Here is a 24,620-nt window from a genome sequence, read left to right as displayed (position 1 = left end):
CGGCTCCCGCGGCCCCATGGCTGCCGCGGCGGACGGGCGGACCGGCGTCTGACCCCCGGCGGCTCCCGTCGCGCCCGAGATGGCGCCGCCCATGGCGCGGTGCCCCCGCCCTCCGCCGCCGCACCGCACCAGGCAGCCGGGCCGGGGCGGCGCGGGGCCATGGGCGCCGCGGGAGGCGGCGGCGGGAGGCAGGGCACCGCGGCGGGGTAGGGCGGGCGAGCGGGGCGCGGGGCGGCGCGGCGGAGCTCGCAGGACCATGGCGACGGCGGCGGCGGCGGCGCCCGGGCGGGCGCGGCGAGGGGCGCCCATGTACTCGGTAGGCGGCAGCGGCGGCGGGAGCGGTGCTGCGGGAGGGGGCTGCTCACCTCACCTCACCTCACCTACCCCCGCGCCGTGGCGGTGCCGCTCGCTCTGGGGCGGAATGACGGCGTTTGGCGCAATCTCCCCCTCCGCCGCTTTGCCCCGGTTTGGGTCCGCAGGGAAGCGGGGACCGCGCTGCGGAGGGAGGGACGAGGCCTCCCGCGGGCCCCAGCGGGGGCCGAACGCTTGCCCTCGGCAGGTCACCTTCCCGCGCCCCCTCTCCGCCCCGGCGGCTCCCTCACTGCCTGTCGTGTCAGTCGCGACAGCCGGAGCTCCCGATCCCAGCGCCGCGGCTGCCCCCGGAGCTGCTGGGAAGGCTCGCCGGGCTCGGGGACGTGGGAAGTGGCTCTTGTTAGGGAGGCAGTGTCCCGGCGCGGCTCGCTGGGGCGGCAGGTGCCCGGGCGCTCCGCAGGGCTTCAGCCCCGCACAAACCTGTCCTGCCAGCGGCGGGGAGCTGCGCTGCCGGATGGTCGTGCGGATGGAGTGGCCGAAGCGGGTTTTCCCGTTGTTACGTAGTGAAAATTACTTTATTGACCTTGTTTGTTCTCTGCAGCTCCTCTGCTAGCCTCAGACAATGAGGTTTGGGTGTGGGGTGCTAAACCCTACCCTTCTGCAAGCATTTGGAGGATGGGACTAGAGAGAGAGGGAAAAACCTTGTTTCTGCAGAGATTCCTCAACTTCTCTACTGTGTCTTGTCTGTATGCTGGTACCCCAAGGGCATCACCAGCACCATTGTTACATTGCATATCCTAGTTGTATGGAAGCAGAGGAGTTCCAGGCTCCTGCTGCTGTTCTGCTTTTATACTTCACTGCTGTCCCAGTAACAGTGCACATCACTGAATTTTCTGATGTCCAGGTTTCCAGCAGTGTGTTTTCTAAGTGTGTTCTCTACCAGCTGGCAATTGAAACTGGAACAGTGGCTTGGCTGTAATGTGTAAAAGCACAGTTACAGATCTTTAGTGGTTGGTAAAGTGTGTGGTTTGGCTCCCTCAGTGCTCCTCCAGAACAGGATGTGAAAATAACTATTGCCATGGAGAGCAATGAGTTGCACATCAAGTCTGCAAACATCAGATGAGGAGCAGAGGCAGAGAGGTGATTTTTCAATGGGCCATGGCCTTTGCAAAGCTCTGCTCACCGGAGTTGCATTGGGGAGCAGCTGTCGCAGCATGGTTACTGCTGATGTGGCTCATGATGCCCATGCTGAGTGCTGGGTTTCTTTGTCTGGGTTTCATGTAGTTGCACATTGCAGGATTTGAACTTTTGTAACTGACAGAAATGTTGCTTAGATTTTCTGAGAATGCCTTGTCACATACTGATCAGAGTAGGTGTACACTTTAGAGCCAGATAATATTTTCTGCTACTATTCTGAGCTGTCTTTTTTGCCATTACAGAGCATAAGGTATTTATTTCTGTTTTATTTTTAATCAAGGGGGTTGATATAAGGTGTCAACAGCAACAGATGGCTAATAGAAACTATTTCCAGTCATCTTAACAGATCTTAGCTTACTCAGCTCTTGCAAAATACCAACCAGTTGAAAGCTGTGGAAGAAGAATGATTGAAAGCTGTAATACTAAACCATACAGGGAAAAAAAAACCCCAAAAGTTTTACATTAATAGAGGTCTTGGTTTAATACCAGTATAGGATTGTTTTGAAAGTCCCTGGAGAGCTTGTTCTGCAATTACTGTGCAGTAATTCTCCAAACTGCAGTTGCAGAAAGCAAAGTTATACTATCTACAAAATGCAATTGTAGTAGAAAGATGGTCTCCAAATTTGCCTGTCCTGTGTTGGTAAAAGAAATTGAGACGGTCAAACATTATAGCAGGATTTATGTCTTCCAATAAAACACAATTAACTTTTGATACAGGTGAAGCTTTGAAGGTTTTTTTGTCATTCTTAAGTGGAGAGATTCCTGATTTGAGGTTTTTTGTTTTGTTCTACCAAGTTACCTTGTGTTGATGAATGGACAGGAGCTAAAGGTTTGCTCTCTACTAAATGTCAGCAGCTCTGATAGTGTTGCTGATATGGCTGTGGTCGGCTGGCAGCGAAACCTGACACTCTCTTCCAAGGTTGAAAACCCAGCTGCCACTGCTGGGCATTTTGCTTATCTGTTCCTGGTGTTCCCATGTGCTTGCTGGCCAAGCTTTTCACCCAGCACTAGAAAAGTTCACTGTAAGAGCCCGTGAAACATGTTTCATCCTTCATTATCAGATTGGTTCTGCACAGCTCATATATAGAAAGAGGAGGCGGAATGAATGAAAAGGCTGCCAGTGCTATGCTTCAAGAGGTACTATGGAGGAAAACATAAGCATTTTTATTTTTAGCATCTTCTAATAAGTGAACTTGGTCATAATTAATACTTTTATACTTTTGTTTCATAGAGGCTTACTCCAGTTGTCTTACTTATCTGGTGGCTATTGCTGCAGTTTTGAAGTTGAGAGAAATACAGTTTCAGTCTTGGAAAGACTGAGGGGTCATTCATTCACACTGTAGTGATATAGGAGATAATAGGAGACATCTCTCTCCAGTGCAGGGGTCTACTGGCTCCAAGGGAAGAGTTTTGACTCTGATTTTTCTGCAGTGGGATGAGTCCACAATTAGTTCTTGATGTCCTGTGGTTTTTTCCTCCTTAGCAGTGGTATTTGTTACTCAGAGGCTGTAGTCTCTTTTTACCTATGTGTGCACCATGTTGCATTTCACGTGGCTGGCAGTGAGGTGGGTTTTTTAAATTTTTTCCTGCCTAGTAATGTTTTGTGTACCTTGCATCCAAGCCTAGTGAAAGCCACAACTCACCCAGGCCCCAGATGCAACTTTAAGTAGCAGGGATTATTTTTTGTGTGTAGATGATTGCGTTTTTATAATGTCAATCATGGCATTGTCTTAATAAAGCTGTGAGAGTTGGAATCAAAGGTCTTTTAGTTAATACCTATTAATCACAGAGAGGCTGGAGGCAAGGCACTTCAGCTTTAAAAGCCCATGTGTGCTCTCAACTTCTTCCTGTTGCATGGAATTAAGTAATGTGGCAAAGGCTGATTTGGGGATCTTTGCAGTTGGAAGGGATTAGGGTGGGGTTTTTTGGTGTTTTGTTTTGGTTTTGAATTTTTTATTTGCTTGTTTATTTTTCTTTTTAGTTTCTTTCTGTAACAGGCTTCCAAGCAGGTAGTATTGGTTCCTGCAGTCACAGAGTGTGGAATGCAGACATTATTGAAAGCTAAAAAGAAACCCCAAATGTTGCAGAAGTATTGCATATCATTATTTTGGTGCTGTGGCCAAGCAGATTAGCAAATAGTTTGAGACAGTGTCTCATTCTTCATTTGTATGTTCCTAGCAGAAAGAGCTCACATCAAAGAAAAGAGATGAGTTTGAGGATATCTTGGAGGAAAGACGGTTGTCCAGTGACTTGAGATACGCAATGAAATGTTACACGCCGGTGATCTACAAGGGACTGTCACCTTGCAAGCCAAACGCTATCAAAAGTGCTGTTCTCCAGTCAGAGCAAGTTCAGTATGTTATCAAGCAGGTGAGTCTGGACACTGAGCTTTAAGATGAGGTGGATTGAACACAGCCAAGCTTTGTGTGGCAGCAGGGAAAAAGAGATTATTGCTGACTTCGTTAAAATTATAACTGTAGTTTGGAATATGGTCTAGTAAATAAATAACTCTCTTTTGGCAGGAAAAAAAAATTGAGTTGCCACTAAAACTGTCAGGTTCATCAAACAGCGTTTTGATTTTGCATACACAGCACTTCATCATTATCCAGTTAGTTAACAGAGTAAATAATTTCAGTATTTATGAAAAAAGTTCCAAGCAAATAGAAATGCATGAGATGTTTTGCTTAGTCCTGAGTGACTAGCTACTGTAAATTTTTTCTATTTGTTTCTTTTAATGGTTAGTGTTACCTCTGATATATCAAAATATGTTATAATGTGACAAAGTAAATGATGTTCTTCAAAGCACTCCTGTTGCCATTATGGGTTGCTAAGTAGTATGAAAGCCAAAAAAAATCTTTGAACTCTAGGTACACTAAAAAATTCACTTAAAAGTGAAAGGATGTTTGTATGATGTTTTCTTCTGAAGTGCTGCTTTTTTGATGGAAAATTATTCTGATGTATATTTTCTGGGCTAGCATCAAGTGGTTGAAGGGAATTAGCAGACCTGACATTGCAGCCTAGTTACCAACTTTGCACTAGAGATTACTGGAAGCATCTAACTGAGAGTGCCTTGGGCAATGTGCCCAGCAGTCTACCATTAGGGTCCCTCCTGCCTGGGCAAAGTTTACACAGCTTTACACAGGCGCACTAGAATTTGTGCTTGTGCCAAATTGTTGAGGTTACTAAAGTTCAGGATGTGAAATCAAGGTCATTTGTTTGTTTTAGCTTGCTATGTGTGACTGGTCTGGCTTTTTGATTTCTAATTTTGGGAAGTGCTTAGTTCCATAGTGGATTTGCACTTAAATCACACAAGGTGAACTGTATGAGAAGCCTTTTGCTGGTGAATGAGAACGGAACCTCTCCCTAGTGAATAACAAGAAGAAATTTTTAGCTTTCTAAACAAGATTGATTTTCTCAGGTTTACGTGGAAGCAGTTTTGGGCTTCTTTAAGCAGCTAAAATAATCAACTTAAACTACATGTGGAAATACTTAGAATGATGGATAATGCATTTATGAAAACACAATTGAACCAGTAGATATGATAGTAGTGTGTGTGGAGGTAGATTGGAGGAGACAGATTTTCTCATATGTCATAAAATGCAAATAATTAGTAAGCAGCACTGGCTTCCAAACAGAGCCATGCTTTTTTGGAGGGTTTTTCTTCTGCCATTCATTTTTTTTTTCTCCTCTGTGTTGAGTAAAAGTAATGTTCCTTATTCCATTACAGGAACAGTAAAAGGATTAAATTTCCATTCAATAATTCTAGATTCAAAGTACCAAATGGGAGGGATGGCCATTATTTAATCCTATTTTAAGAAACTTTAAAAGGGAATGTTCATGGCAACAGAAGAAAGATCATTGATATGCACAGTTGGTAGAGACAGTGCTTTGTATGCAATTCAGCCAAAGTAATACATTAGAAAGAAACTGAAGTATGATAGTGCTGAGGTTCTTTATAAACTCTAACCCAAATGCACTTAAAATATTTACACTTTGACTGTCTCTACAAACATAGGCTTCATTTTACTATTCAAAGAAAACCACACAGAGCCTTCTTCAGACTGATAATATAGGAAATATTCTTTGAATTTAAATCTCCTCTGAATATGCTACAAGTTAAAACATTGGGATGGTGTTTGGGGCGAGGATTGTTGCACACCCTCCCCCTCACCACTGATATCTAAGCTCATTTTGATTTTTGATCAGCTTTAACTTGGCTTTGTTTTGTTGGCTGGCACCAAACAGATTCTGTATGATTAGATCTATGCCTAGCACATAAAATCTTGTGGACTATTGCAGTAATTCTCCTGTAGTAGCTGTGGCACATTAGAATGGTGTGCATGGGCAAGGAGATTGGAACAACTTCTCACTGCTGTTTTGTTTCTTTTTAGTTAGCAAAAGAGATGGGAGAATCACCTGATATTATTCAAGAAGAAGCCATGGAAATCCTGGATGAGATGGGCCACCGTATGCAACTAGGAGCTGTCAGATTTTTTGCCTTTACTCTGAGCAAAATATTTAAACAGCTTTTTCAGAGAGTTTGTGTGAATGAAGAAGGAATGCAGAGAGTGAGTACTGGTGGGAGGGAAAAAGTTATAATATTTTCATACCAGTCACTTGATCAAGAACTCTAATCTTCAAGTAACAAATATGAAAAATGCCCTTTGAAAAGAAAATAACTGCACACACTTTTATTTATTAGTGCATTTCTTTGTAAATGTGGGAGGAAAGACAGATGATACATAAGTATTTCCTGTGGGTTCCATGCTGAAAGAGGTATCGAGTGTGTGGACAGAGAAACCACCCTCAAGCAAATGGGGTTTTGTTTGCCTCACACTGGGTGAAGGTGTGTATTTGCAAATTTCAACAGTGAGTAAATATTGGGACAATATTGTTTGCACTGTTCTTTTTCAGTTGCAACATGCCATTCAGGAGCATCCCGTTGTGCTGCTGCCCAGCCACCGAAGCTACATAGACTTTCTGATGCTGTCTTATTTACTGTACACATATGACTTGGCCTTGCCTGTCATTGCTGCAGGAATAGGCAAGTATGTTTTTAACAATGTTTTCAGGATTTAGAGAATTGGTAGTATTCTCTGATAGCTGCAACTGTAAGTAGTTGTGTTTAACTTGTTTCAAATCTGTCTTGTTAAAGCCTCCTTGGTTGGAGGTGCTTACAATGTCTGAAAGCTCATTGGTCTTGAGTCCAATCAGAGGTGAGTTTTTTTCATAGCAAGTTCAACCTGAAGTACCCCATCTGTAGACCCGAGGCTGGGGCAAAGATAAGGGTTGTGAAGATGACTTCTGTTTGGTTTTATGGCCTGGGAACAGACAAAAACTTTCTCAGGAGCTGCTGCAGAACTTTAGTGATACTTTGTACAGTTTTAAGTGCAGTCATAGTAGCCAGATACGAAGTGCCAGCCACCTGAAGCTTGTTTCTGATGTGACTGATTCCTCTGAAGCACTGGCAGAACTCTGTTATGTGAAATGCTGTGAGCAGAGCTGGCTGGCAAGCAATAGTTCACATCAGAGGTCAGGATTTTGGACATAGTTGTAAAGCAGATGAAGCCAGTATGTTTGTGGGAATTCTTGAGGGCTTGAACAGTAAATGTCTTCTGAGTTAAAGTGCTTTTTTAAAATCTGGACGCTGTCAGCAGTTAACTTAGAAACCTGATCTTGGAAGTCTCAGGTATCAAACAGGTCTTCTAAGCAGGCAGAAAACCACCTCAGGTCTGGTGCAGCACTGGCACAGGTAAGCTAGCGCAGATCTTGGAACCTACTGCTTTACTGTAGTCTGCTTTTCCAGTCAAGACTAGTTTTGGAAGACTAATAGAAACTATGAGAATGTGCTTGCTATGGAAGATGAGATTTCCCTGGTCTTTGAGTTTGCGTCTGGGTAATGCAGGTTAGATTCTGGTGGATTCACAAGTTGGTGTTTCACAGCTGCCTTGATCAAGCTATTGCAGTTTGCCTGTCATGTATTATTCAGAATCTGCTCACATGCTATAATAGGTATTGGTGTAATCCTTTGCTGACTTGGAGTAGAGTACTTTTGGGTATTTTTGAGAGTATTTTTGTACCTCAAAATAGTATCTTAAGTATCTTAAGTATCAAAATAGTATCTTACTATTAGTTTAGTTTATAAGGATTTTTTTGTAGTGATTAACATTTTTTGAGTGTTCTGGGTGCTTCACGGTCAAAGTTCTCCTGAAGAATTAGGGGCTTGTAGCTTGATGCTGCCTGCATACGTGTGTTAGTTTAAATTCCTCTGGAGAAAATACAGTTCTCCATAGTTGTAATTGTATATTCTGCATATCATGTTAGAGGTTCAAAAGATGTGGTTTACAAACTCTGAAAGCAGCACTTGTGCTGGGTGGAGAGACTCTCCTACTGTAGGTGGTGAGTGCCTTTGCTTTGTTAGTTATCTCTTGGCTTCAAGCATAGAGACAGATTTGTGGGGATTAGGTACAGGAAGGTAAACTGCTGCCAGTAACTCTAGTACATTCTCATACAGTACATTAGCAAGAATCTAGCTGGTTCTGGGATTATGTTTCTGACACCTGTGACATCTTCAAGGCAGTCATTGTCAGCGTTGCAATTAGAAATGTGAATTTATTTTACTGGGTGAATATCTGTTCTCCAGTGTTTCATGGATTGAGGTAGCAAGAGCGGCATATTGCCAGCTGATGTGTAAACTTGTTTTAAATTCTTTCATAAGGAATTTGTTAACATTAAGTGTTGTTTCCTGCTTTTGACCAGTTAAGCGTTGTCTATCATTTCTTAAAACTAAAAAGCAATAAAATAATTTTAGCTGGTTTGATGTACATCACTGAAAGTGATGAGTCAGGATCATAGATGGTCTAATATAGTTTAATTGGGCAGGTAATTTCTGTGTCTTCAGGGACATGTTCAGTAGTAACTGCTTTTTTCTAAAGATGAATAAGACAATGTACTTGAGAAACATAGTCTTTATTGTGGCTGAACTCTGGCCATCTAAATGATGAAAATAAATTGTTCTAAGTGAATGCAGCTTAAAAAAAAATAAATGAAAGCATATTATAATATGCCATTCTTGTCTATATGAGTCTTGCTAGACAATCTGAAAGCAAATAAGTGTATTGGCAACAATGGAATCCTTGAAAGAGATCCTCTGTGTTCTGGTAGTCAGTGTGCTAGAGAACGTGGTTGATTCTGCTGGCTGATATTAATCAATAAATTTTGTGTGTGTGGTTTTGTTTTTCTTTGTTTTTCAGATTTCCTAGGAATGAAGATAGTTGGTGAGCTGCTACGAAGGGCAGGTGCCTTTTTTATGCGACGTTCCTTTGGTGGGAACAGACTCTACTGGGCAGTGTTTGCTGAATATGTAAAAACGATGTTAAGGGTAAATAACTCATTGAACTCTAAAAATGGATGCTTAAGAAATGCTGTGTTGGAACAATTAATGTGAAATATGCAGGACGTTATGGCTGTGTGATTGAAAGTCTTCACGGTGATCTGATCAAAAGCTTTTTACCTCAGATTTGCTGAAGGTGAAGACCATGTGTGCACTCTGGTATTATTATACAGTTCAGCAGTAAGTGATAAACAAATTACTGCTCATCAGTTACTTTGGATTGTGTGCCCATAGCTCATGACAGACACAATATTCTCATTAATTAATCTATATGTGGCAAATACAATGGATGAATATAGGCTTACAGATGACTGAAGTTAGATATGTGTGTCTTCCATTAAAAAACCAATTTACTTGCATTTAAAAAACTTAAAACTATTTGTGGGCAATAAATAAAGAAGAAGTGTTTTTCTGACTAGCTTTTTGTTTGTTTGTTTTACTTTTGAAGAGTGGCTATGCCCCAATTGAATTTTTCCTTGAAGGGACTAGAAGCCGCACTGCCAAGACTCTGACTCCAAAATTTGGTATGTTTATTGAAGATTTGGAACTTTTTAACATTACCAGTATTTTCATTAGTGGCTTTGTGCTTTGTAAGTTCTTTGGATAGAAAGGGATGTTCAAGTAGAGGGAAAATGGGGAAGTCTAACAGAATACTGGAAAACACTATGGCTGGGTTCCAAGGCCATACAAAGAACAGCAATACATGTCACTTGCACTCTACTTCTTTTGCTCCCTTTGCTCCATTGTGTACTAAATTCAATAACTCTTCACCCTTTTCTTCCTAGACAATAGGCATCCCCTGGCCAGCAGAGAGATACTGTGATTCTAACTGTAAATGTGATTGGGAATCTTTAGAAGAAAGATGCACAGAGCAGTGCTGCTGAAGAGAGCACAAATAACTGTCCAAGAGCATTGTTTCCATTTACTCTCTGTTTTAAAGCCTGGGCAATGTCTTTTGCTTCTGCTTGCTTGGAGAGAGAACAGGCACAGTGTGCACCTTTTAGCAGTTTCTAAAATGGAAAGATATCCTTTTCAAAGTTAATTTGCAGTTGCTTTTCCTTCTTTAAAAAAAGACAGGTGATTCACTTTTTTTTTTTCTAATTGGCAGGTCTTCTCAGCATTGTGATGGAGCCCTTTTTTAAACGTGAAGTCTTTGATACATACCTTGTTCCCATCAGCATCAGCTATGAGAGGATCTTAGAAGAATCTCTCTATGCATATGAACTCCTAGGAGTCCCAAAGCCCAAAGAATCTACATCTGTATGTAAATTCCTTAAGAACAGAAGTGGATGTATACACATCCTGTAGCACCAGAATTTAAGTTTTCCTCTTCCCATTTTCATAGGGGTTGTTAAAAGCCAGAAGAATCCTCAGTGACAATTTTGGTACCATACATATCTACGTTGGCCAGCCAGTATCCCTTAGAGCCTTGGCATCTGGGAGGATCAATCGGTGCCCCTACAATTTGGTTCCCAGGTACCACATCTTTCCATGGTGTATGTGCAGGAAAAACTTGTGTTTAGTCTACACCTATGTGAACTAAAATGTTTTCTTGTACTTTGTGTTCATCTTTCTCGCCTCTCCCCATCTGACTGTTCAGACTGCTGAACCTGTTTTGTTTGAGCAGAGGCTTATTGTGCTTATGGGTGTTTCTGAAATGGATTGTCACTTGCATACCTTTGCCCTGTGTTGAGGAGATGCCATTTTAAAATTTGATGATGATGTACGAACCAGGCAAAGCTCTGTTTTCTGAGGATGTGGTCTCTGTTTTTTGAGCGTGTAGTCTTTTGCCACTTAAAATTTTCACCTTTCTCTCACTTCTTGCCTTATTCCTGCAAAGTTTTAAGTGATCATGTGTCAGGGAGCTGTAGCTGTGACTGGATTGCATGGCTTTTTCAATTTTTTTATGTGAAACATTCTGCTTTTGAATTTTGTTTGAAGATAGCATGAATACAGAGGTCTGTGCTTCAGGTACTGTCATGAAGCTACTGATGTTTTGCTCTATGCTTCTGTTTTACATTGCACATAGAATCACCCTTGAGATATTAGGTGCTGTAAAGTTATGGATCTGGGAGCAATAGGGAACAAATGAAGAGGGGTGTGATTTACATTCCACTTTTTGAGCACTTTACCTTAAATTGCATTGTTTTTTTCAGGCATCTTCCCCAAAAGCCATCGGAGGATATCCAAGAATTTGTCACTGACGTAGCTTATAAAATGGAGCTCCTGCAAATAGAAAACATGGTTTTGAGCCCATGGGTGCTAGTTGCTGCTGTCCTGCTGCAGAATTTGCCAGCCATGGAATTTGAACTTCTAATAGAAAAGACCCTGTGGCTTAAAGGCTTAACACAGACTTTTGGAGGATTCATTGAATGGCCTGGTATGCAGAGGAAGTGTTATTTCTGTTCCTCTTGTTGCTTATGAAGGATAAAAGATATTTCTGTGTAAGCAGTGTATGGTGACAGCTTTACAGAATTCTTAGAGTTGTAAATGGATTTTAGGATATACAAAAATTGTGCTGAAACCTGACAGGTTTTGACTTAACCTGTTGAAAATAATACTTCAAAAAACAGTTAGGTGGAAACAGAACAGATATTTTACTGTTGGATCATGAATTGTGGCAAGAGAGGGAAATTGTAAGGTACTTTATTAAAGTACTGATGTTTGTTTAGCGTCTTTCTTTCTGAACTTTGTGTAAGGCACAGGCAGTTGCCTGATCTGCACCAGTTAACTTCGTGTAAGGCTGAATTTCCTGCTTGGTACTGACTGTAGTATAAGTTGTTACTGTTGCAAAGAACTAGCAGAAAAAAATGGGTGGGAGGAAATCAAAACTATTCAGTTATCTGTTTATTTTTAAATTTCACTTTATCTCCAGAAACAATGATGACTTTTGGAGAGAAGGCTTCTTTGGTGGTTTTATTAATATAATTATACACACACTCTTTTATATATATATATATGTATAATGTATGTATTAGCTGCTGCAAGGTTGACTGTTCTTTCAAACTTCCTGTTTTAAACTTCTCTCTATGACCCAGAGTGACACAGGCATTTAATTTTAGAGCCTTAGGATGTAAGTGGTAAAGCTAGCAAAGAAAAATATTGTGTAATGCAAGTACATTTACCTTTCCACTGTAGGTAGACTTAAATCAAGGATCTTTGCTTTCATAGTCCTGTGTATAATCAAGGATCCCTCTCACTACTACAATAAAGAAATAGGAGTAGGCTGCTGGTATAACAGAGCTGTCACTTCTGGAAGAAAACCACTTCTTTCAGGGATCAGCACTACAGGGAATGCAGACAAGGTCTGCTTCTGCTAGACTGGGAAAAGCAAGAATTTCATGGTAATTTTCAAAATAGCATTTAGAATCTTACTACAGGGTAAACTGAAAAACGTACCACATTCAGGTTTGCTTATTTATTTTGTTTATTTTCTTAGCAACAGTGAGTAAGAATTTGCTTTAGTAGAGTTGTGATATAGTCAGGGAATAGCAAAGAGGCATGGAAATTAAATGGAGGAATGGCAACAGCTGAGCAGATTTTGTTGGAGTGTGCTGGCTGTGCTTGAGGCATCAGTTGCATAGAAACTGGGTTTGTTGTTTTGGTTTGGATGTGAAAGAATAAATGCATTTTAAAGGCCAGTTTGATGATGCCAGCAACTACATGTACCCTGTCCATTCTTCTGTCTCCCAACAGCAGGTGGTTTCTGCCTTTGTCATGCTGGTTGATTGTTACAGGCAGAACATTTGCTTGGCTGTTAGAAATTTTTTTTCAAAACAGGAACTATAAAATTACTTGCTCAGACTTCTGCTTCCTATTGCACTGAGAAACTTGGGAGCTTTAGCAAAACTGGAACAAAGTAGGCTGAAGGAGTAAATAAGATGCAAGGAGATTCTACATGCAATCTGTGTTAAAGGAAAAGTGTGGTGGTTTTTTTTCTGTCAGAGGCTATATTGATTTGATATGCTTGTGGTGCTGTGAACATTTAAAGTGTATTTTAGTGTTCAATATGAAGTTTTTATTGCTTGCTTGTAAAACTGATTCCCATTTAACCAGGGCATGTTTCTCATTGAGTAGGTATGTTATATAATAATATTTATGTTAGAATTTTTATTAATTTTGTTTGGGATGAGGCCTTGCTTGTGTATGAGAGTTGGTGAAAAAATTTATAAAGACCTGTACCTCTGGTTCAAAACTTGTAGTGTCAGAAATGCTTATGCAGAAATACAGTCTCCATTTCCTTACTAATGAACGTATCCATCAAACAGATCTATCCTTTTCATATTTGGAGGGTCAGAATACTTGTTCCAGACAGAAAGGAAGTATTTATAATTGTTAGTAAGTGGAAGAATTCAAAGTGTTTTGGTTATAGAATGTTGGAAATTTGTTCTCTCCGTGTCATACTATGTCTAGTTTGCCAATTCCTGGTATGGATTATTTTGGAACATCTCTCTACCTGAATGTTTAATAATATAATTACTGTGTAATGACTGAAATACTAGTCCATTTGAGTGAGGCTGTTTCAACAGAGTTATGCTCCCTTTTGCAACTTCCTGAGTGTTGCCTTCTCCTGCTAGATAACCTGTGTGCCAAAAAAGCAGTCCTGTCTGGCCTCACCCTGCATTCCAACATTGCTCGCCTTGTCGATGGCCACGTGGTGCTGAATGACAAGGCAGTGGAAGATGGAGCTGTAGGGGAAATGGTCTTCAGGCACGCGCTGGCCGTGCTCATGTGCTCCACGTACAGGAACCAGCTGCTGAATGTCTTTGTGCGCCCGGCCCTGGTGGCAGTTGCCTTGCAGATGACACCCAGCTGCAGAAAAGGTACGATGGGGCTCTGGGAATCTGCTGGCTTTGCTCCTTGTGCTGTCAGAGGGGAGAGGAGCACGAGGTTCCTGTGACTGCTAGCGGGAGCTGTCTGAGACTGTTACACTTGGGATAGGGTGGATGTGTTGGGAGGGCATGGGGATATTTTGCTTGTCGTTTTTTTGTTTGTTTACCCTTTGATCCTTCTGTAGGATTTGCTTGTGGCATTTAATGCATGTTCTGAGAAGCTACAAGCCTCTGCTCTTTCCTTTTGTTAACAGTTGAATCAAGTACTTTGAGTACTTGCTGCTCTGTTGTGGTTTCTGCCATTGTATGTATGCTTTTAATGTCAAGTCCATATTTCACTTGAAGTAGATACTCTCTCAGATAACGAGTAAATGGCTTTTCACTTGCATTTACCATATTTTTAGAGGAAGTCTATAGCTGCTTCAGCTTCTTGAGAGATGTTTTTTCTGACGAGTTCATCTTCTTTCCTGGCATTTCATTGAAGGTAAAAACATATTTTGTGCAAAAATACTGATGGTAATGCAACCAGCTAATATAGCATCTTACTCCAGGGCTCTGCCAAACAAGTTCTTTGTGATAAACACCTACAGTGGTATCACTTTGATCTGTAAGTGGGAGGGAGAACTTAATAGGGGGTCATTTAGACAGTTGAAAAATGTTGTCTGAATCCACGAGGTTACATATGCAAATTTTTCCCTTTTCCAGTAAAAAAATCTAAAACTCCTGAAATTGCCCAATTCTGAGCTATTAAAATGAACTGTAGCACAAGTTTGGCTTTTTTTACATAAAGCTACCAGCCTTCCAGCACAGATCTGAAAATATATGTTAAAACAATATTTTAAATGAAGTGTAAATGCTGTCAGGGATGCAGCCTGTGAAGGTTTTTGAAGAGCTTTCCCAATGGGATAATAATTTCCCTCTTAGAGTCTTATGGAAGCTTTAATTGCATCCCTTTTGCTTGAAAAGAGTTTCCCCTCATTTTACCTCCTGCCCCATGCACCCATAAGTCAGACAAAGCCAGTATTTTTCCTGCATACTGCCTCATTCCAGGACTCAGTATGCCTGCATGCACCCCTAGCACAGCTGGATATGGGCAAGCTGGGAAAACTGCAGGCAGCACTTGGCTCTCTGCAGGACTTGCTCTGTCAGTTTGTACACAGACCTGCTGGGTCAGAGCTGGCTCTGGTCCAGCCAGCTAGAAATGCAGGTGAGAACAAGTTGATCACTAAAAAAACTGGTTCAACATCATACCCAATATAAATTGGTATGTGTAGTTTTATATTTGGATTTTAAACTGATTACATGTGACTTTTACCAATGCTAAGGCCCAATATATGATGGTGATGGTTGTGATCTTTCCTGCATTAAAAAGAGAGAGAAATATAATTTTCATAAGAATATTCAATACTTGCAAATATATTAAAATCACATAGATTTTTATATAGAAGAGAATCAGGCCTTTTTTAAAGGCTGATTGGCACTGTTACATTAAGTTTTATTTGTTAGCAATTGTTGCCTCTTGCAGCTTTTTTGAAATCTCGGAATGCAGCAGGGAGCAGGAAGGTGGCTTGGCTGTGGCTGACTTTACTGGAGTTGGGTGAAAGAGTTGTTGTGATGTCAAGGGATCTTTTACTCCCCCACCCCTTTATTCATTCATGTGTCTGTCATATCTGTGTCCCATCCCCTTGTGTAATATGTCCCCTTTTTGCCCATGTTGGCAGTAAAATGGTTTTGTCATTGACATTTCAATAATTTGTAACTTTTTGGCCATTTTGTTGTCTCTTTGGTGGAGAACAGTTCAGTGAACTGTATTATCATTTATTGCAAACAGGGGACATGAAATAAAGGCAAACCCTTACTTTAAAAATAGGTAAATACATAAAAAACACCCACAGAAAAAAACCCTAAACTGGACCACCTGACCCTGTTTTGACTAAATCCTGAGGCTGGCTGTTGCAATAGTAGCCATGGCCACTTTTTTTGTGCCAAGGCCTGTTGTACCTTGAGGTATTGCTGTGTTTAAGAACATGTTCCCATTGCCTTTTTTCTAAGGGTATATCTGGGAGACAGGAAAAGTTTTGGCTCAAGTCTCTTGAGAACTGAGTTCAGAAATGGAAGTGGTGCCCTGTTGTGGTTTCTGTTGTTGATTTTGTGGGAAATAGTAGCTGTACTTCCTTTAAATGTTAGAATTTCATTATGCATCTCTTGCCCAGGATTTTGAGGAAGGATGTTTTCTACTCACAAAATGTGATGCCATTCAAACAAGTCAACAGGAGATTTACCCTACTGACAAAGGAAGTGGTACAGTGTCTTTCTTGACAGCTATGTTCAGACCTTTTGTGGAAGGTTATCAGGTATGTTGTCCTTCAGAAAATGATCTTTTATTTTCCTGTGTTTTGTAGGGAAAATAAGAGAGCTGTAATACTTCTGCCATGTAAATAGTGACTGTCTTCATGGCTGCAAAATGCAAGAGTTAAGGAACAGCAGTAATAAATCTTATACACCACCCTCCCCCAGGATCCCAATTTTAGCTTTTGGCTCAGACTTGTCCAATTTACTAAAGCAGTAACTACCATGTAATGTGATGGCTCACTGTGGGTTTATAAGATTCTTAGGGAGTGTGCTGCTACCAGGTTCATTGTTCTTTTTTATGAGGAGCTCTTGCTTCATTCATTTTATGTGGGCCGTCCTGCCAGGTGTGGAAATGAGTTTGCATCTCCTATGATAGCTTTTATGATAGTCATTAATTGCATCCATATCTCTTTAAATTATTTTGGTTTTTCCAAGGTTTTAATAAGATTTAACATTTACATTCCTGTAGTAAGCAATGTATACAAACCCAGAAGGGTAAAATCTCAGGTAAATCAGCATAGGATTGGTGAGACTGTAGATGTTTAACACAGTGGAATCTAGTTAGTAATCTGATGTGTGAAGTGGGTGGAACTCTACTGATTTGCCCATGTTTTCTCATCTTTAGAACAGGTATTGCTTTAAAAAATTAAACTGTTTTTGATTGTAGGAACAAGAATGTAAAACTAATGTCTATGGTAGCTTTTATAGAAATATTGGGCCTTATTTTAATATTGGGATTCTCATACCTGTGAAACAGTAATAAAACTTTCAGGTGCCCTATGCAATGATACCTTTTGTGTTTCTCTCCTATGCTTTTCAAGGTGGAATAGAATTATTTACTTACAATGACTCATCTCTGTAATTCATTATAAGCTGACGTTCAAAATGAAAGCAATGCTCATTTTCTTTAAAATCTTAGTTAATTTTCAGATACCTTTCAAAGGAAATGAAAGAAGCATTTACAGAGAAGCAGTTTATACCTGGAGTCCGCAACTTTGTTTTTCAACTTCTCGAGAAGGGTGTGTACGGCTGTTATGTAATATGATTTTACAAGAGTAGCCTGTGAATTGAAAATTATAAAAATTTTAATTGTGTTTCTGCTTTCTCCATAGGGAGTACTCAATGTTATGAAGCACTGTCTTCTGACATGCAGAAAAATGCCTTATCAGCTCTTGTGCAACTAGGTGCAGTGAAGAGGAAGAAAATGTAAGTAACGTTAGATTTTTGGTGTATAGAAATCAGTGTGTAGTCTTAGTGGAAATTCTTAATGTCTGAGCTCCTAGTATGAAGCAGAACCCTTACTGGATTTACTGTAGCTGTGGAGAAGACCTAGTAGTTCCTTCCTGTACATGACATAGCAGTGGAGTGGCACACCTTCATAGTGGAAAGTCTCCTGTGGGACCTAGCAACAAAATTCATTAACTCACTAGGAGGCTGCTTCTGACTCTCTTTACCTTCTGGTTTTCAACTTTCCTCCCAAGGCTCTGATAAGCAGAAAGAACTGCACTGCTTATTTGTAATAGAAGAATTCTTCTGTGTGTTACAGTAAGCCTTGTCAGGCAATGTAAGCAATAATCAGGAATGCTGCTAGTTCAGCAGGGGGAGTTCAGCACTGAATTAATCTCAAACCAATTTAACTGAAAGCTTAATCATTAAATAAAGTCTTTCAACACAGTTCATGGTTTATAGGCCTAAGATTAAAACCCACCTGTTGTATTATGCATTACTCTGTTATCAAATAAATTTGTGTTGTGGTGCTTCTTAGTGTATTTAAAAGTATGACCATAGAAGTCCCCAATACAAGTCCCTGCAGTGTCTTGAGTGTTTCACAGAGCATAGTTGGCAGCTGATGACCTGAGCCATTTTGTTATACCTCTGTTCATGAAATGAATAGGTTAAGATAGAGGTCTATAGCTAAATTCCCCTTTCAAGTAAGAGGAATAAATTGAGTGTGGCGGAATTTGACATCAGATGAAGATTTGTTTGTGTTTCAAAGAGAGAGCCTTGAAAAATATGACTGAAAACAAGCAGATATGTTATTTTCCTGGGGATATGTTATGTCCCCAGTTAAAATTTAGGGAAGAGGGAGACATGGGGACTGTGAACAAGAGAAGGACAAAGAAGCTGTGACTGTTCCTGAGTAGAAATCTTACATGTCCTTAAATTTAATACGTATGCTGGTAGGATGAAAAAACATTATGTAATTATGAAAATGTTTTAATTCAGGTTATTGGTGTGAAAATGACTGGAATAAGAAATATTCATTGAATAAACTTTTTTTCTAATTGTAGGTCCAATGGATTCACTTACAATGTAAATCAAGAGGCTGTTAGTAAAATCCTGGACATGTTTGGTAAGTGTTCTCTAATTAATTTGAATAGAGCTCCTCAAGTTATAAATTACTTTGGACAATGCACATATGTTAGATGTAGTGCTTTTTCCTTAGTAGTTCCATAGATTTAACTGTATAAAAATCTTAGTAATATTTTTTAAATTTTTTTTTCTGGTGTCATTAGCTACAGCTTTGAGTCTCCCTTCTTTATTTCACATACTGTGCAACCCAGTGACCAAGGGCAATAAAGAAAGAAGTAGTTTAATGGTGTGGTGTTTACAGCATGTTGATCTGAAGTATTTAGTGTTGGATTTTTTGTTAGATGCTCGGATACCTGTACAGAAACCTGTGGCTGCACGACTCTAAATGGTCCTTGATGCTGTGAGTGGATGTAAGCTCCTGCTGAGAACTTGGACCACTGCCCCGCTGGAGCAGGGATGGGAGCAGGCAAGGTTCCCCTCTTGCCCAGCCTGCAAGCATGGGAGGCTCAGAAGTGTTTCTTCAGCTGGACAGCTCTCCATTACCACTTAGGAATTGCTGCTGAGGGGTTTAGAGGTGTATGTGCATCCTCACCGTGTTTTGTTTTTTAAAACAAATTAAACATTGTCTTTTTTTTAATAAATATTTAAAGAGATGTGCACAGTAATGGCTACCTAAATACATTTTTCTAGACTTGTAACAAGGAATATGATTGGTTTCAAATATTTCATGGATGTAAAAATGTAACAGGGAATTAAAAGACTTGCTATTAAAATTAATATTTAGAAAAATGTTGCTGGCTAAATGCAAGGCAAGGCCCTTATGAGTGAAGAGCACAAATCAAACCTTGGGCAATAACGAAAACTGGTAAATGTGTTGGGTTTTGATATATTTTTGTTTGGGTTTATTTTGTTTGGATTTTTTTTTAAAGGCAGCTTGGCATTATTTTAATTACTTAATGAATGTTATATTTAAACATTGAATTAAAGCAGCGTCGTTAACGTGTCTGTCATCTCTTACCCCCTCTCCCCGCTGCCTGCGGTGTCCCTTCAGCCGGCAGCGCTCTGCCCGTGTGTTCCAAGGCCTTTATTTTTCGCAGTGCTGCCCCTGCAGCCGGGTTACACGAGTGCAGCCGGGGCAGGGCGGGGCTGAGCCGGGAGCGCTGCGGGCGGAGCGGGGCCGGGCGGGCTCTGCGCAGCGCCTCCCCTCTCGCTGCCCGGCGGCCCCGGGGAGCAGCATGGCTCCCGGCGTGGAGCTGGGTTTCGCGGCGGCCGCGGAGGGTCCGGGCGGTGCCTGGCGGCTGCGCAGCTCCTGCTTCCCCAGCAAGGTGGGGGGCCGGCCGGCGTGGCTGGGCGAGGCCGGGCTGCCGGGCCCCGCCGCCCTGCGCTGCGGCAACTGCCGGCAGCCCTGCGCCTTCCTGCTCCAGCTGTACGCGCCGCTGCCCGGCCGCCCCGACGCCTTCCACCGCACCCTCTTCGTGTTCGCCTGCCGCGGCCCCGCCTGCTACCACCCGGCGGGCCCGAGCGGCCCTTTCCGCGGTGAGGCGCGGGGACGGAGGGAGGGAGGGACGAGGCGAGGGCCGCCGGCCGCCGCCCCGCTGACCGGCGCGTCTCGCCCGCAGTGTTCCGGAACCAGCTGCCGCGGCGGAACGACACGTACCCCGAGGAGCCGCCCCCCGAGGAGCCGCCCCCGGGCCCGCTCCCCGCTCCCCCGCGGCGGCTGGGCAGCGGCGCCGCGCTGTGCCGCGTCTGCGGCTGCCTGGGGCCGCGCTGCTGCGGCCGCTGCCGCCGCGCCGCCTACTGCGGGCCCGAGCACCAGGCGCTGGACTGGCGGCGCGGACACCGCCGCTCCTGCGGGCAGCTCGCCGCCGGAGGTGGGTCTGCGGCCATCGGGGATCTCTTAAACGGGGGGAACCCGAAACATGTGCCAGCCTGTGGTTAAAACTGCGCCGAGATGCGGGCTTTGAGTTCTTAAATGCTGCTGCTGGCACCGTTTGGTCTGCCTTCCACATCCCTTGAATTTACAGAGGTTCGAAGCAATATGAAGCGCGTTGCGGTTTTCTACTGTCCTTAATGTAGCAGTGTTTCTTACCTTCTGGTCAGGTCTAGCAGTGATGTAAATCGTTCTTGCTCATGCAGTGTTTCTGCTGTGTAGCTTTTGTGGAGAAGGACGCGAAATACGAGATGACATTGTGAAGTGGTATCTGTCTTCTGTTGTCTAGATGACTCGGCGGATGCAATTCCAGAGCATAATGAATTCCTTTTTCCAGAATATGAAATTTTGATAGAACCTGAGGAACCAGAATTTCCTGCTGACAGCACTGATGATGAACAAGGAGCTGTAGATACATCAAAGGATGTGAAAGAACAAGAGGAACTTGGAGCTGCAGGCATTGCAGGTCAGAAATAAAATGCTGCCTGTAATTCTTCCCAGCGATGCCTGGTATCACATCTTTAAAATATAAAATACTGTGATTTCGAAGTATTCATTGTAAACTACTGGTGAGAAAAGGCTAAATCCGTAGTCACTTGTGATGCAAGTTTGTTGTAGACATCCTGCAATATAAGTTGCTTTTACAGGAGAGACTGACTAAGCTCCGACCCCAGGAGCTGTTGATCAGCTGTTGCTGCAGATAGCTCAGTTACACTGTGTCCCTGTGTGCTTCCAGCCGGTAAGGAACAACTCAAGTGATGACAGGACCCTGAGCATCTGCTGCTGGATGCTGTTGGAATCAGGAGATTATTAGATTGTCCTGGCTTGACTTATTTCAATTTGTCGTAATATAGAAAATAGAATTTCTTTGAGTGTGCTAGAAGAAAACTAGTTTGAGGGTATTTAATTGACTTTGAATTAAACAATTGAAGTGTAGATTCCTTCCTCCCTGCTCCCCCTAAATTCATGGGTTTGCAGTGACCAAACTGGCTTTGAACACACCCAGGGTGGAGAGTTTGTGGTGGTGCCAGGGAAGGTTCCTGGTTGTCCCTTGCTGTGATCCAAAGCTCTCTCAAGAATGTTTAGTGCCTCCAGTTGACGTAGATGTTGGAGAGTAACAGATACACTCTTCAGTGCTAAAAACTGAAGTCTGGCATATGCGCAGCACATGTGGCCTTTTTCAAATGTCATATCCTGAAGGTTCTGTAGTCTCAGTGATACCTGCTGGGACCCATAAACTCTGGTAGATTAACTCCTTCCCTTTCCAGTATTCTAGTACTGATACCTATGTTTAAAATGCAACTAAAACTAGTAAATGGACCTGTGTGTGACTGAATTTAACATGCCATGAAAAGAAAAAAATCTTAGCGAGATCTATACCAGGAATGGTTTATAAAGCAAAGTGAATTTACATATGCTAATATTTTTAATTTTTTACTGTCTTGTATTAGCCTGTAACTTTTGTTGTTCTTTTTTCTTGCTTAGATGAAGCATTTCAGTCCTTAGATGAAGAGACATTGGAAGCAATGGCAAAACATGAGAATGAAGAAGATAAGATCTTCCGAATGTTTAAAAAACAAGTAGCTGCTGAACCAGAGCAGGTCAGAAGATGGGGCAGCCTTAGAACTTAGTAGTTCTGGCACAGCATCCTGCTGCACCTGCAACATTTCACTGCCTTTTGTACCTGGTTAGAAATGGGGATGCCTCCTCATCCTGCACACACCTAACCAATACACCCTCATCTTCCTTATGTGCTGAACCTAATTCGTGCCGTAGTAAGAGTTTAGCACCTGCTCATCAATCTTAAATGGCAGTTGGTCAGGATGAGATGGCATGAGGGTGCTGAAGCCCCTACAGTGTGGGAAGGACCTGCCATCCTGTGGTGTGGTTCTAACCAAAGGACATGGGGAGCCACTGCACTGTTCCCCAGCCTGTGGCCCTGTTGGCTGTCCTCCTCAGCAGAAGGAAAACTGCAGAGAAGAGCTCTGTCATTGTCACCAGCTACACTGGGGATTGGCTTTTTTTAAGGTTGAAGACATTAGTGATGGCTTTAAAATTTCCACTGTTTAAAACAAATCTCCCACAATGCTATTTCTTGTTACTGCAAAAGGCTAAAAAGCTACATAGTCAAACAAAACCACGGTCCCTGGTTTCATTCAGAGGAGATACAGGCCTAAATCCGTGAAAGTGGTGAAGAAGAAATTCTCTCCATGTTATACCTGGTAGCTGAGGGGTTAAGGTACACACCCAGAAAGTAGGAGATTTTAAGTCTGTTCCCTTCTTTGCTTTAGATATGTGCCTCATTCTCTCTGACCACCTCTGTAATGACTGAGCTAGTAACAGAAAAACAGAATATGTCTGAAAATACCTTCTTCAACAATAGGATAGTCTGCTTGTACTTAAATGCAAAACTGCAAACAGAAAGGTCTGGACTGCATTCCTGACTGTGTGTGGGTCTGTGCTAATTATCCAGCTGCTCTTTCTGTCTCAAGACTGTAACACACACAACCTTGCATTTCCGGGTCCGTTAATTAGGGGAATACAAATCACGGCAATTTATCCCTGGATCACTGAAAAAATGCGACATGAATACTTGCATGATTCACATAGTTGAGTGAGAAAACAGATATAAGTAACCTGTCTTATTTAGAATACTACATTTGCAAATGGTATTTTGCCATGGTTATTACTTCATGTAACTGACCTTTTTCTGCTCCATCTACAGCTTTGTCTGTGTCACTAAATACGAATGTTATACCAAGATGGAAATAGTAATGAGAACTTACACTTCTGCTGTATTTCAGATTATTAGATACTGCAGAGGAGGCGAAGGTCCACTCTGGGTGTCAGGTGAAAACAGGCCTGAAGAAAAAGATATCCCAAATTGTGTATGTGGTGCCAAAAGGATATTTGAATTCCAGGTATGTTAACTAATTTAGAAATAATACAGGTAATGTATTTCAGGCTCAGGATCTAATTGTATAGGTGTTGGCTTGTAATTTGAACAAGAAGATTGAAGTTCCTACAAACTACGCTAAATGGTAGTAAAGAGCCTTTATTTACTCTTCTAAGTGCTTTTCCCCACAAAAATTTCACATATCAAAGGTAAGTTTCCATCAGGTAATTTGCACTATCCATAAAATGGTGCACTTGTGAATATGGAACCATCTCCTAAGTAACAGAAGTCCAGTATTGTATATTAAAAAAAAAACCAAACAAAAAAAAAAAAAGACCTCATGGTGTGAATTGTAAGTTTGGCTGGAAGTATTCAGCTGTAGAATTTTGAATGCTAGAGGTGTATGGTGAACACACTTATGTCATGCAAAGGCAAAACATAGTTAGTAAGTGAACTTCAAATGGTGGGAGGCTCACAGATCGGGCAAGGCTTATAAGGTCAAATAAAACTTACATTGATTTCCATATTTGAGTTGCTGTATACATAGCAGCTTCATTTGGGATTATGGTGTAAGAGGACATAAATTCTCTACACCAAATGCAGTACTGCTCTTCAGGAAGAGAAGCGGGGCAAAGGGGAGAAGGCTGTGGCCTGCCTCTAAACCTTTTTTCTTTTCCTTGAAGATTATGCCACAACTCCTGAACCACCTTCAGGTTGACAGCCTTGGAGAGAGCATTGACTGGGGAACACTGGTGGTGTACACTTGTGCTGACAACTGCGGTGGGGGAAACGAATACCTGGAAGAGTTCATATGGAAACAGGACTATTCCATGGGCTGTACTTCATGAAGTTGAGCCATCCAAATGGAATACTTGATTTGTTTCACTGCATCTCTGCACTATGCAAACAGATAGTTGAACTAAAGTCACTGATAACTGTGGATCTTGTAACAGTGCTAAATCTGCTGTCACTAGACCCTGACAGCCTCTCTTGTGCTCCAAAGGAGCTTTTACCTTCACCTAGTAATGAAGCCAGATGCATTTGTTCAGAGAGCTTAATTTCAAATTTCATTTCTTAAAGTTAAATAAAGATTAAAAACTTACGGATTGGTGAAATTATCTTTTGTTAGTAATGGAACTTCAAAAACTTAAAGAGTGTAGCCTGTCAGGATTTTTGTTGGGCTACTCAAAAATTCATTTAGAGAAAAGCAAACTACTGTAAACTCACTTAAGTGCTTAGGTTCAGAGCTGTACAGGAGTCAGCTAAGACAAAGCTGCATAGCTTTCTGCTGTGGAGCTTAAATCCACTTCCCTTTCTCAACAGGTACACTGAATCTAGCTTGGGAGTTTGTTACATGTTCCTGACTGAGTGGTTATTGGAAATAGAATGCACAAA

The 24,620-nt window shown here is 41.9% G+C and overlaps 2 protein-coding genes across 3 annotated transcripts; both read left to right on the top strand.

Annotated features, from left to right (window-relative positions):
- The first annotated feature begins 64 nt into the window (after positions 1–64).
- Positions 65–19,398, top strand: GNPAT (glyceronephosphate O-acyltransferase). Of its 2 annotated transcripts, none has more exons than XM_085055429.1 (16): positions 65–316; positions 3,691–3,879; positions 5,901–6,077; positions 6,424–6,553; positions 8,763–8,890; positions 9,351–9,426; positions 10,011–10,162; positions 10,248–10,378; positions 11,059–11,282; positions 13,480–13,725; positions 14,139–14,218; positions 15,948–16,088; positions 17,006–17,105; positions 17,199–17,292; positions 18,378–18,439; positions 18,741–19,398. In XM_085055429.1, the coding sequence occupies exons 1-16, from the start codon at positions 80–82 to the stop codon at positions 18,782–18,784; spliced, it is 2,211 nt and encodes a 736-aa protein (XP_084911555.1). In that variant the 5' UTR covers positions 65–79; the 3' UTR covers positions 18,785–19,398. The 2 variants fall into 2 exon arrangements, with proteins under 2 accessions (XP_084911555.1, XP_084911554.1); XM_085055428.1 differs by having other exon boundaries at positions 3,688–3,879.
- A 191-nt stretch (positions 19,399–19,589) lies between these two features.
- On the top strand, positions 19,590–24,327 carry PDCD2 (programmed cell death 2). Its single transcript, XM_085055430.1, has 6 exons — positions 19,590–19,935; positions 20,019–20,270; positions 20,619–20,795; positions 21,815–21,930; positions 23,134–23,250; positions 23,909–24,327. Exons 1-6 carry the CDS (start codon positions 19,635–19,637, stop codon positions 24,071–24,073), a joined length of 1,128 nt encoding a protein of 375 aa, XP_084911556.1. The 5' UTR covers positions 19,590–19,634; the 3' UTR covers positions 24,074–24,327.
- The last annotated feature ends 293 nt before the right edge of the window (positions 24,328–24,620 follow it).

This window comes from Lichenostomus cassidix, chromosome 3 (genome assembly GCF_008360975.1).
Source record: "Lichenostomus cassidix isolate B80296 chromosome 3, HeHo_3.0, whole genome shotgun sequence".
Lineage (NCBI taxonomy): Eukaryota > Metazoa > Chordata > Aves > Passeriformes > Meliphagidae > Lichenostomus > Lichenostomus cassidix.
This window is presented reverse-complemented; position numbering and strand designations above follow the sequence as displayed.

What these genes read in the sequence shown, in the direction of transcription:
- GNPAT (XM_085055428.1), top strand. Translation starts at nt 80, where the DNA reads ATGGCGCCGCCCATGGCGCGGTGCCCCCGCCCTCCGCCGCCGCACCGC. An exon ending in GAGGGGCGCCCATGTACTCG is followed by an intron (nt 317 to 3,687) that starts GTAGGCGGCAGC and finishes GTATGTTCCTAG; the next exon opens with CAGAAAGAGCTCACATCAAA. An exon ending in AGGATTCATTGAATGGCCTG is followed by an intron (nt 11,283 to 13,479) that starts GTATGCAGAGGA and finishes TTCTCCTGCTAG; the next exon opens with ATAACCTGTGTGCCAAAAAA.
- PDCD2 (XM_085055430.1), top strand. Translation starts at nt 19,635, where the DNA reads ATGGCTCCCGGCGTGGAGCTGGGTTTCGCGGCGGCCGCGGAGGGTCCG. An exon ending in CGGGCAGCTCGCCGCCGGAG is followed by an intron (nt 20,271 to 20,618) that starts GTGGGTCTGCGG and finishes TCTGTTGTCTAG; the next exon opens with ATGACTCGGCGGATGCAATT. An exon ending in AAAGGATATTTGAATTCCAG is followed by an intron (nt 23,251 to 23,908) that starts GTATGTTAACTA and finishes TTTTCCTTGAAG; the next exon opens with ATTATGCCACAACTCCTGAA.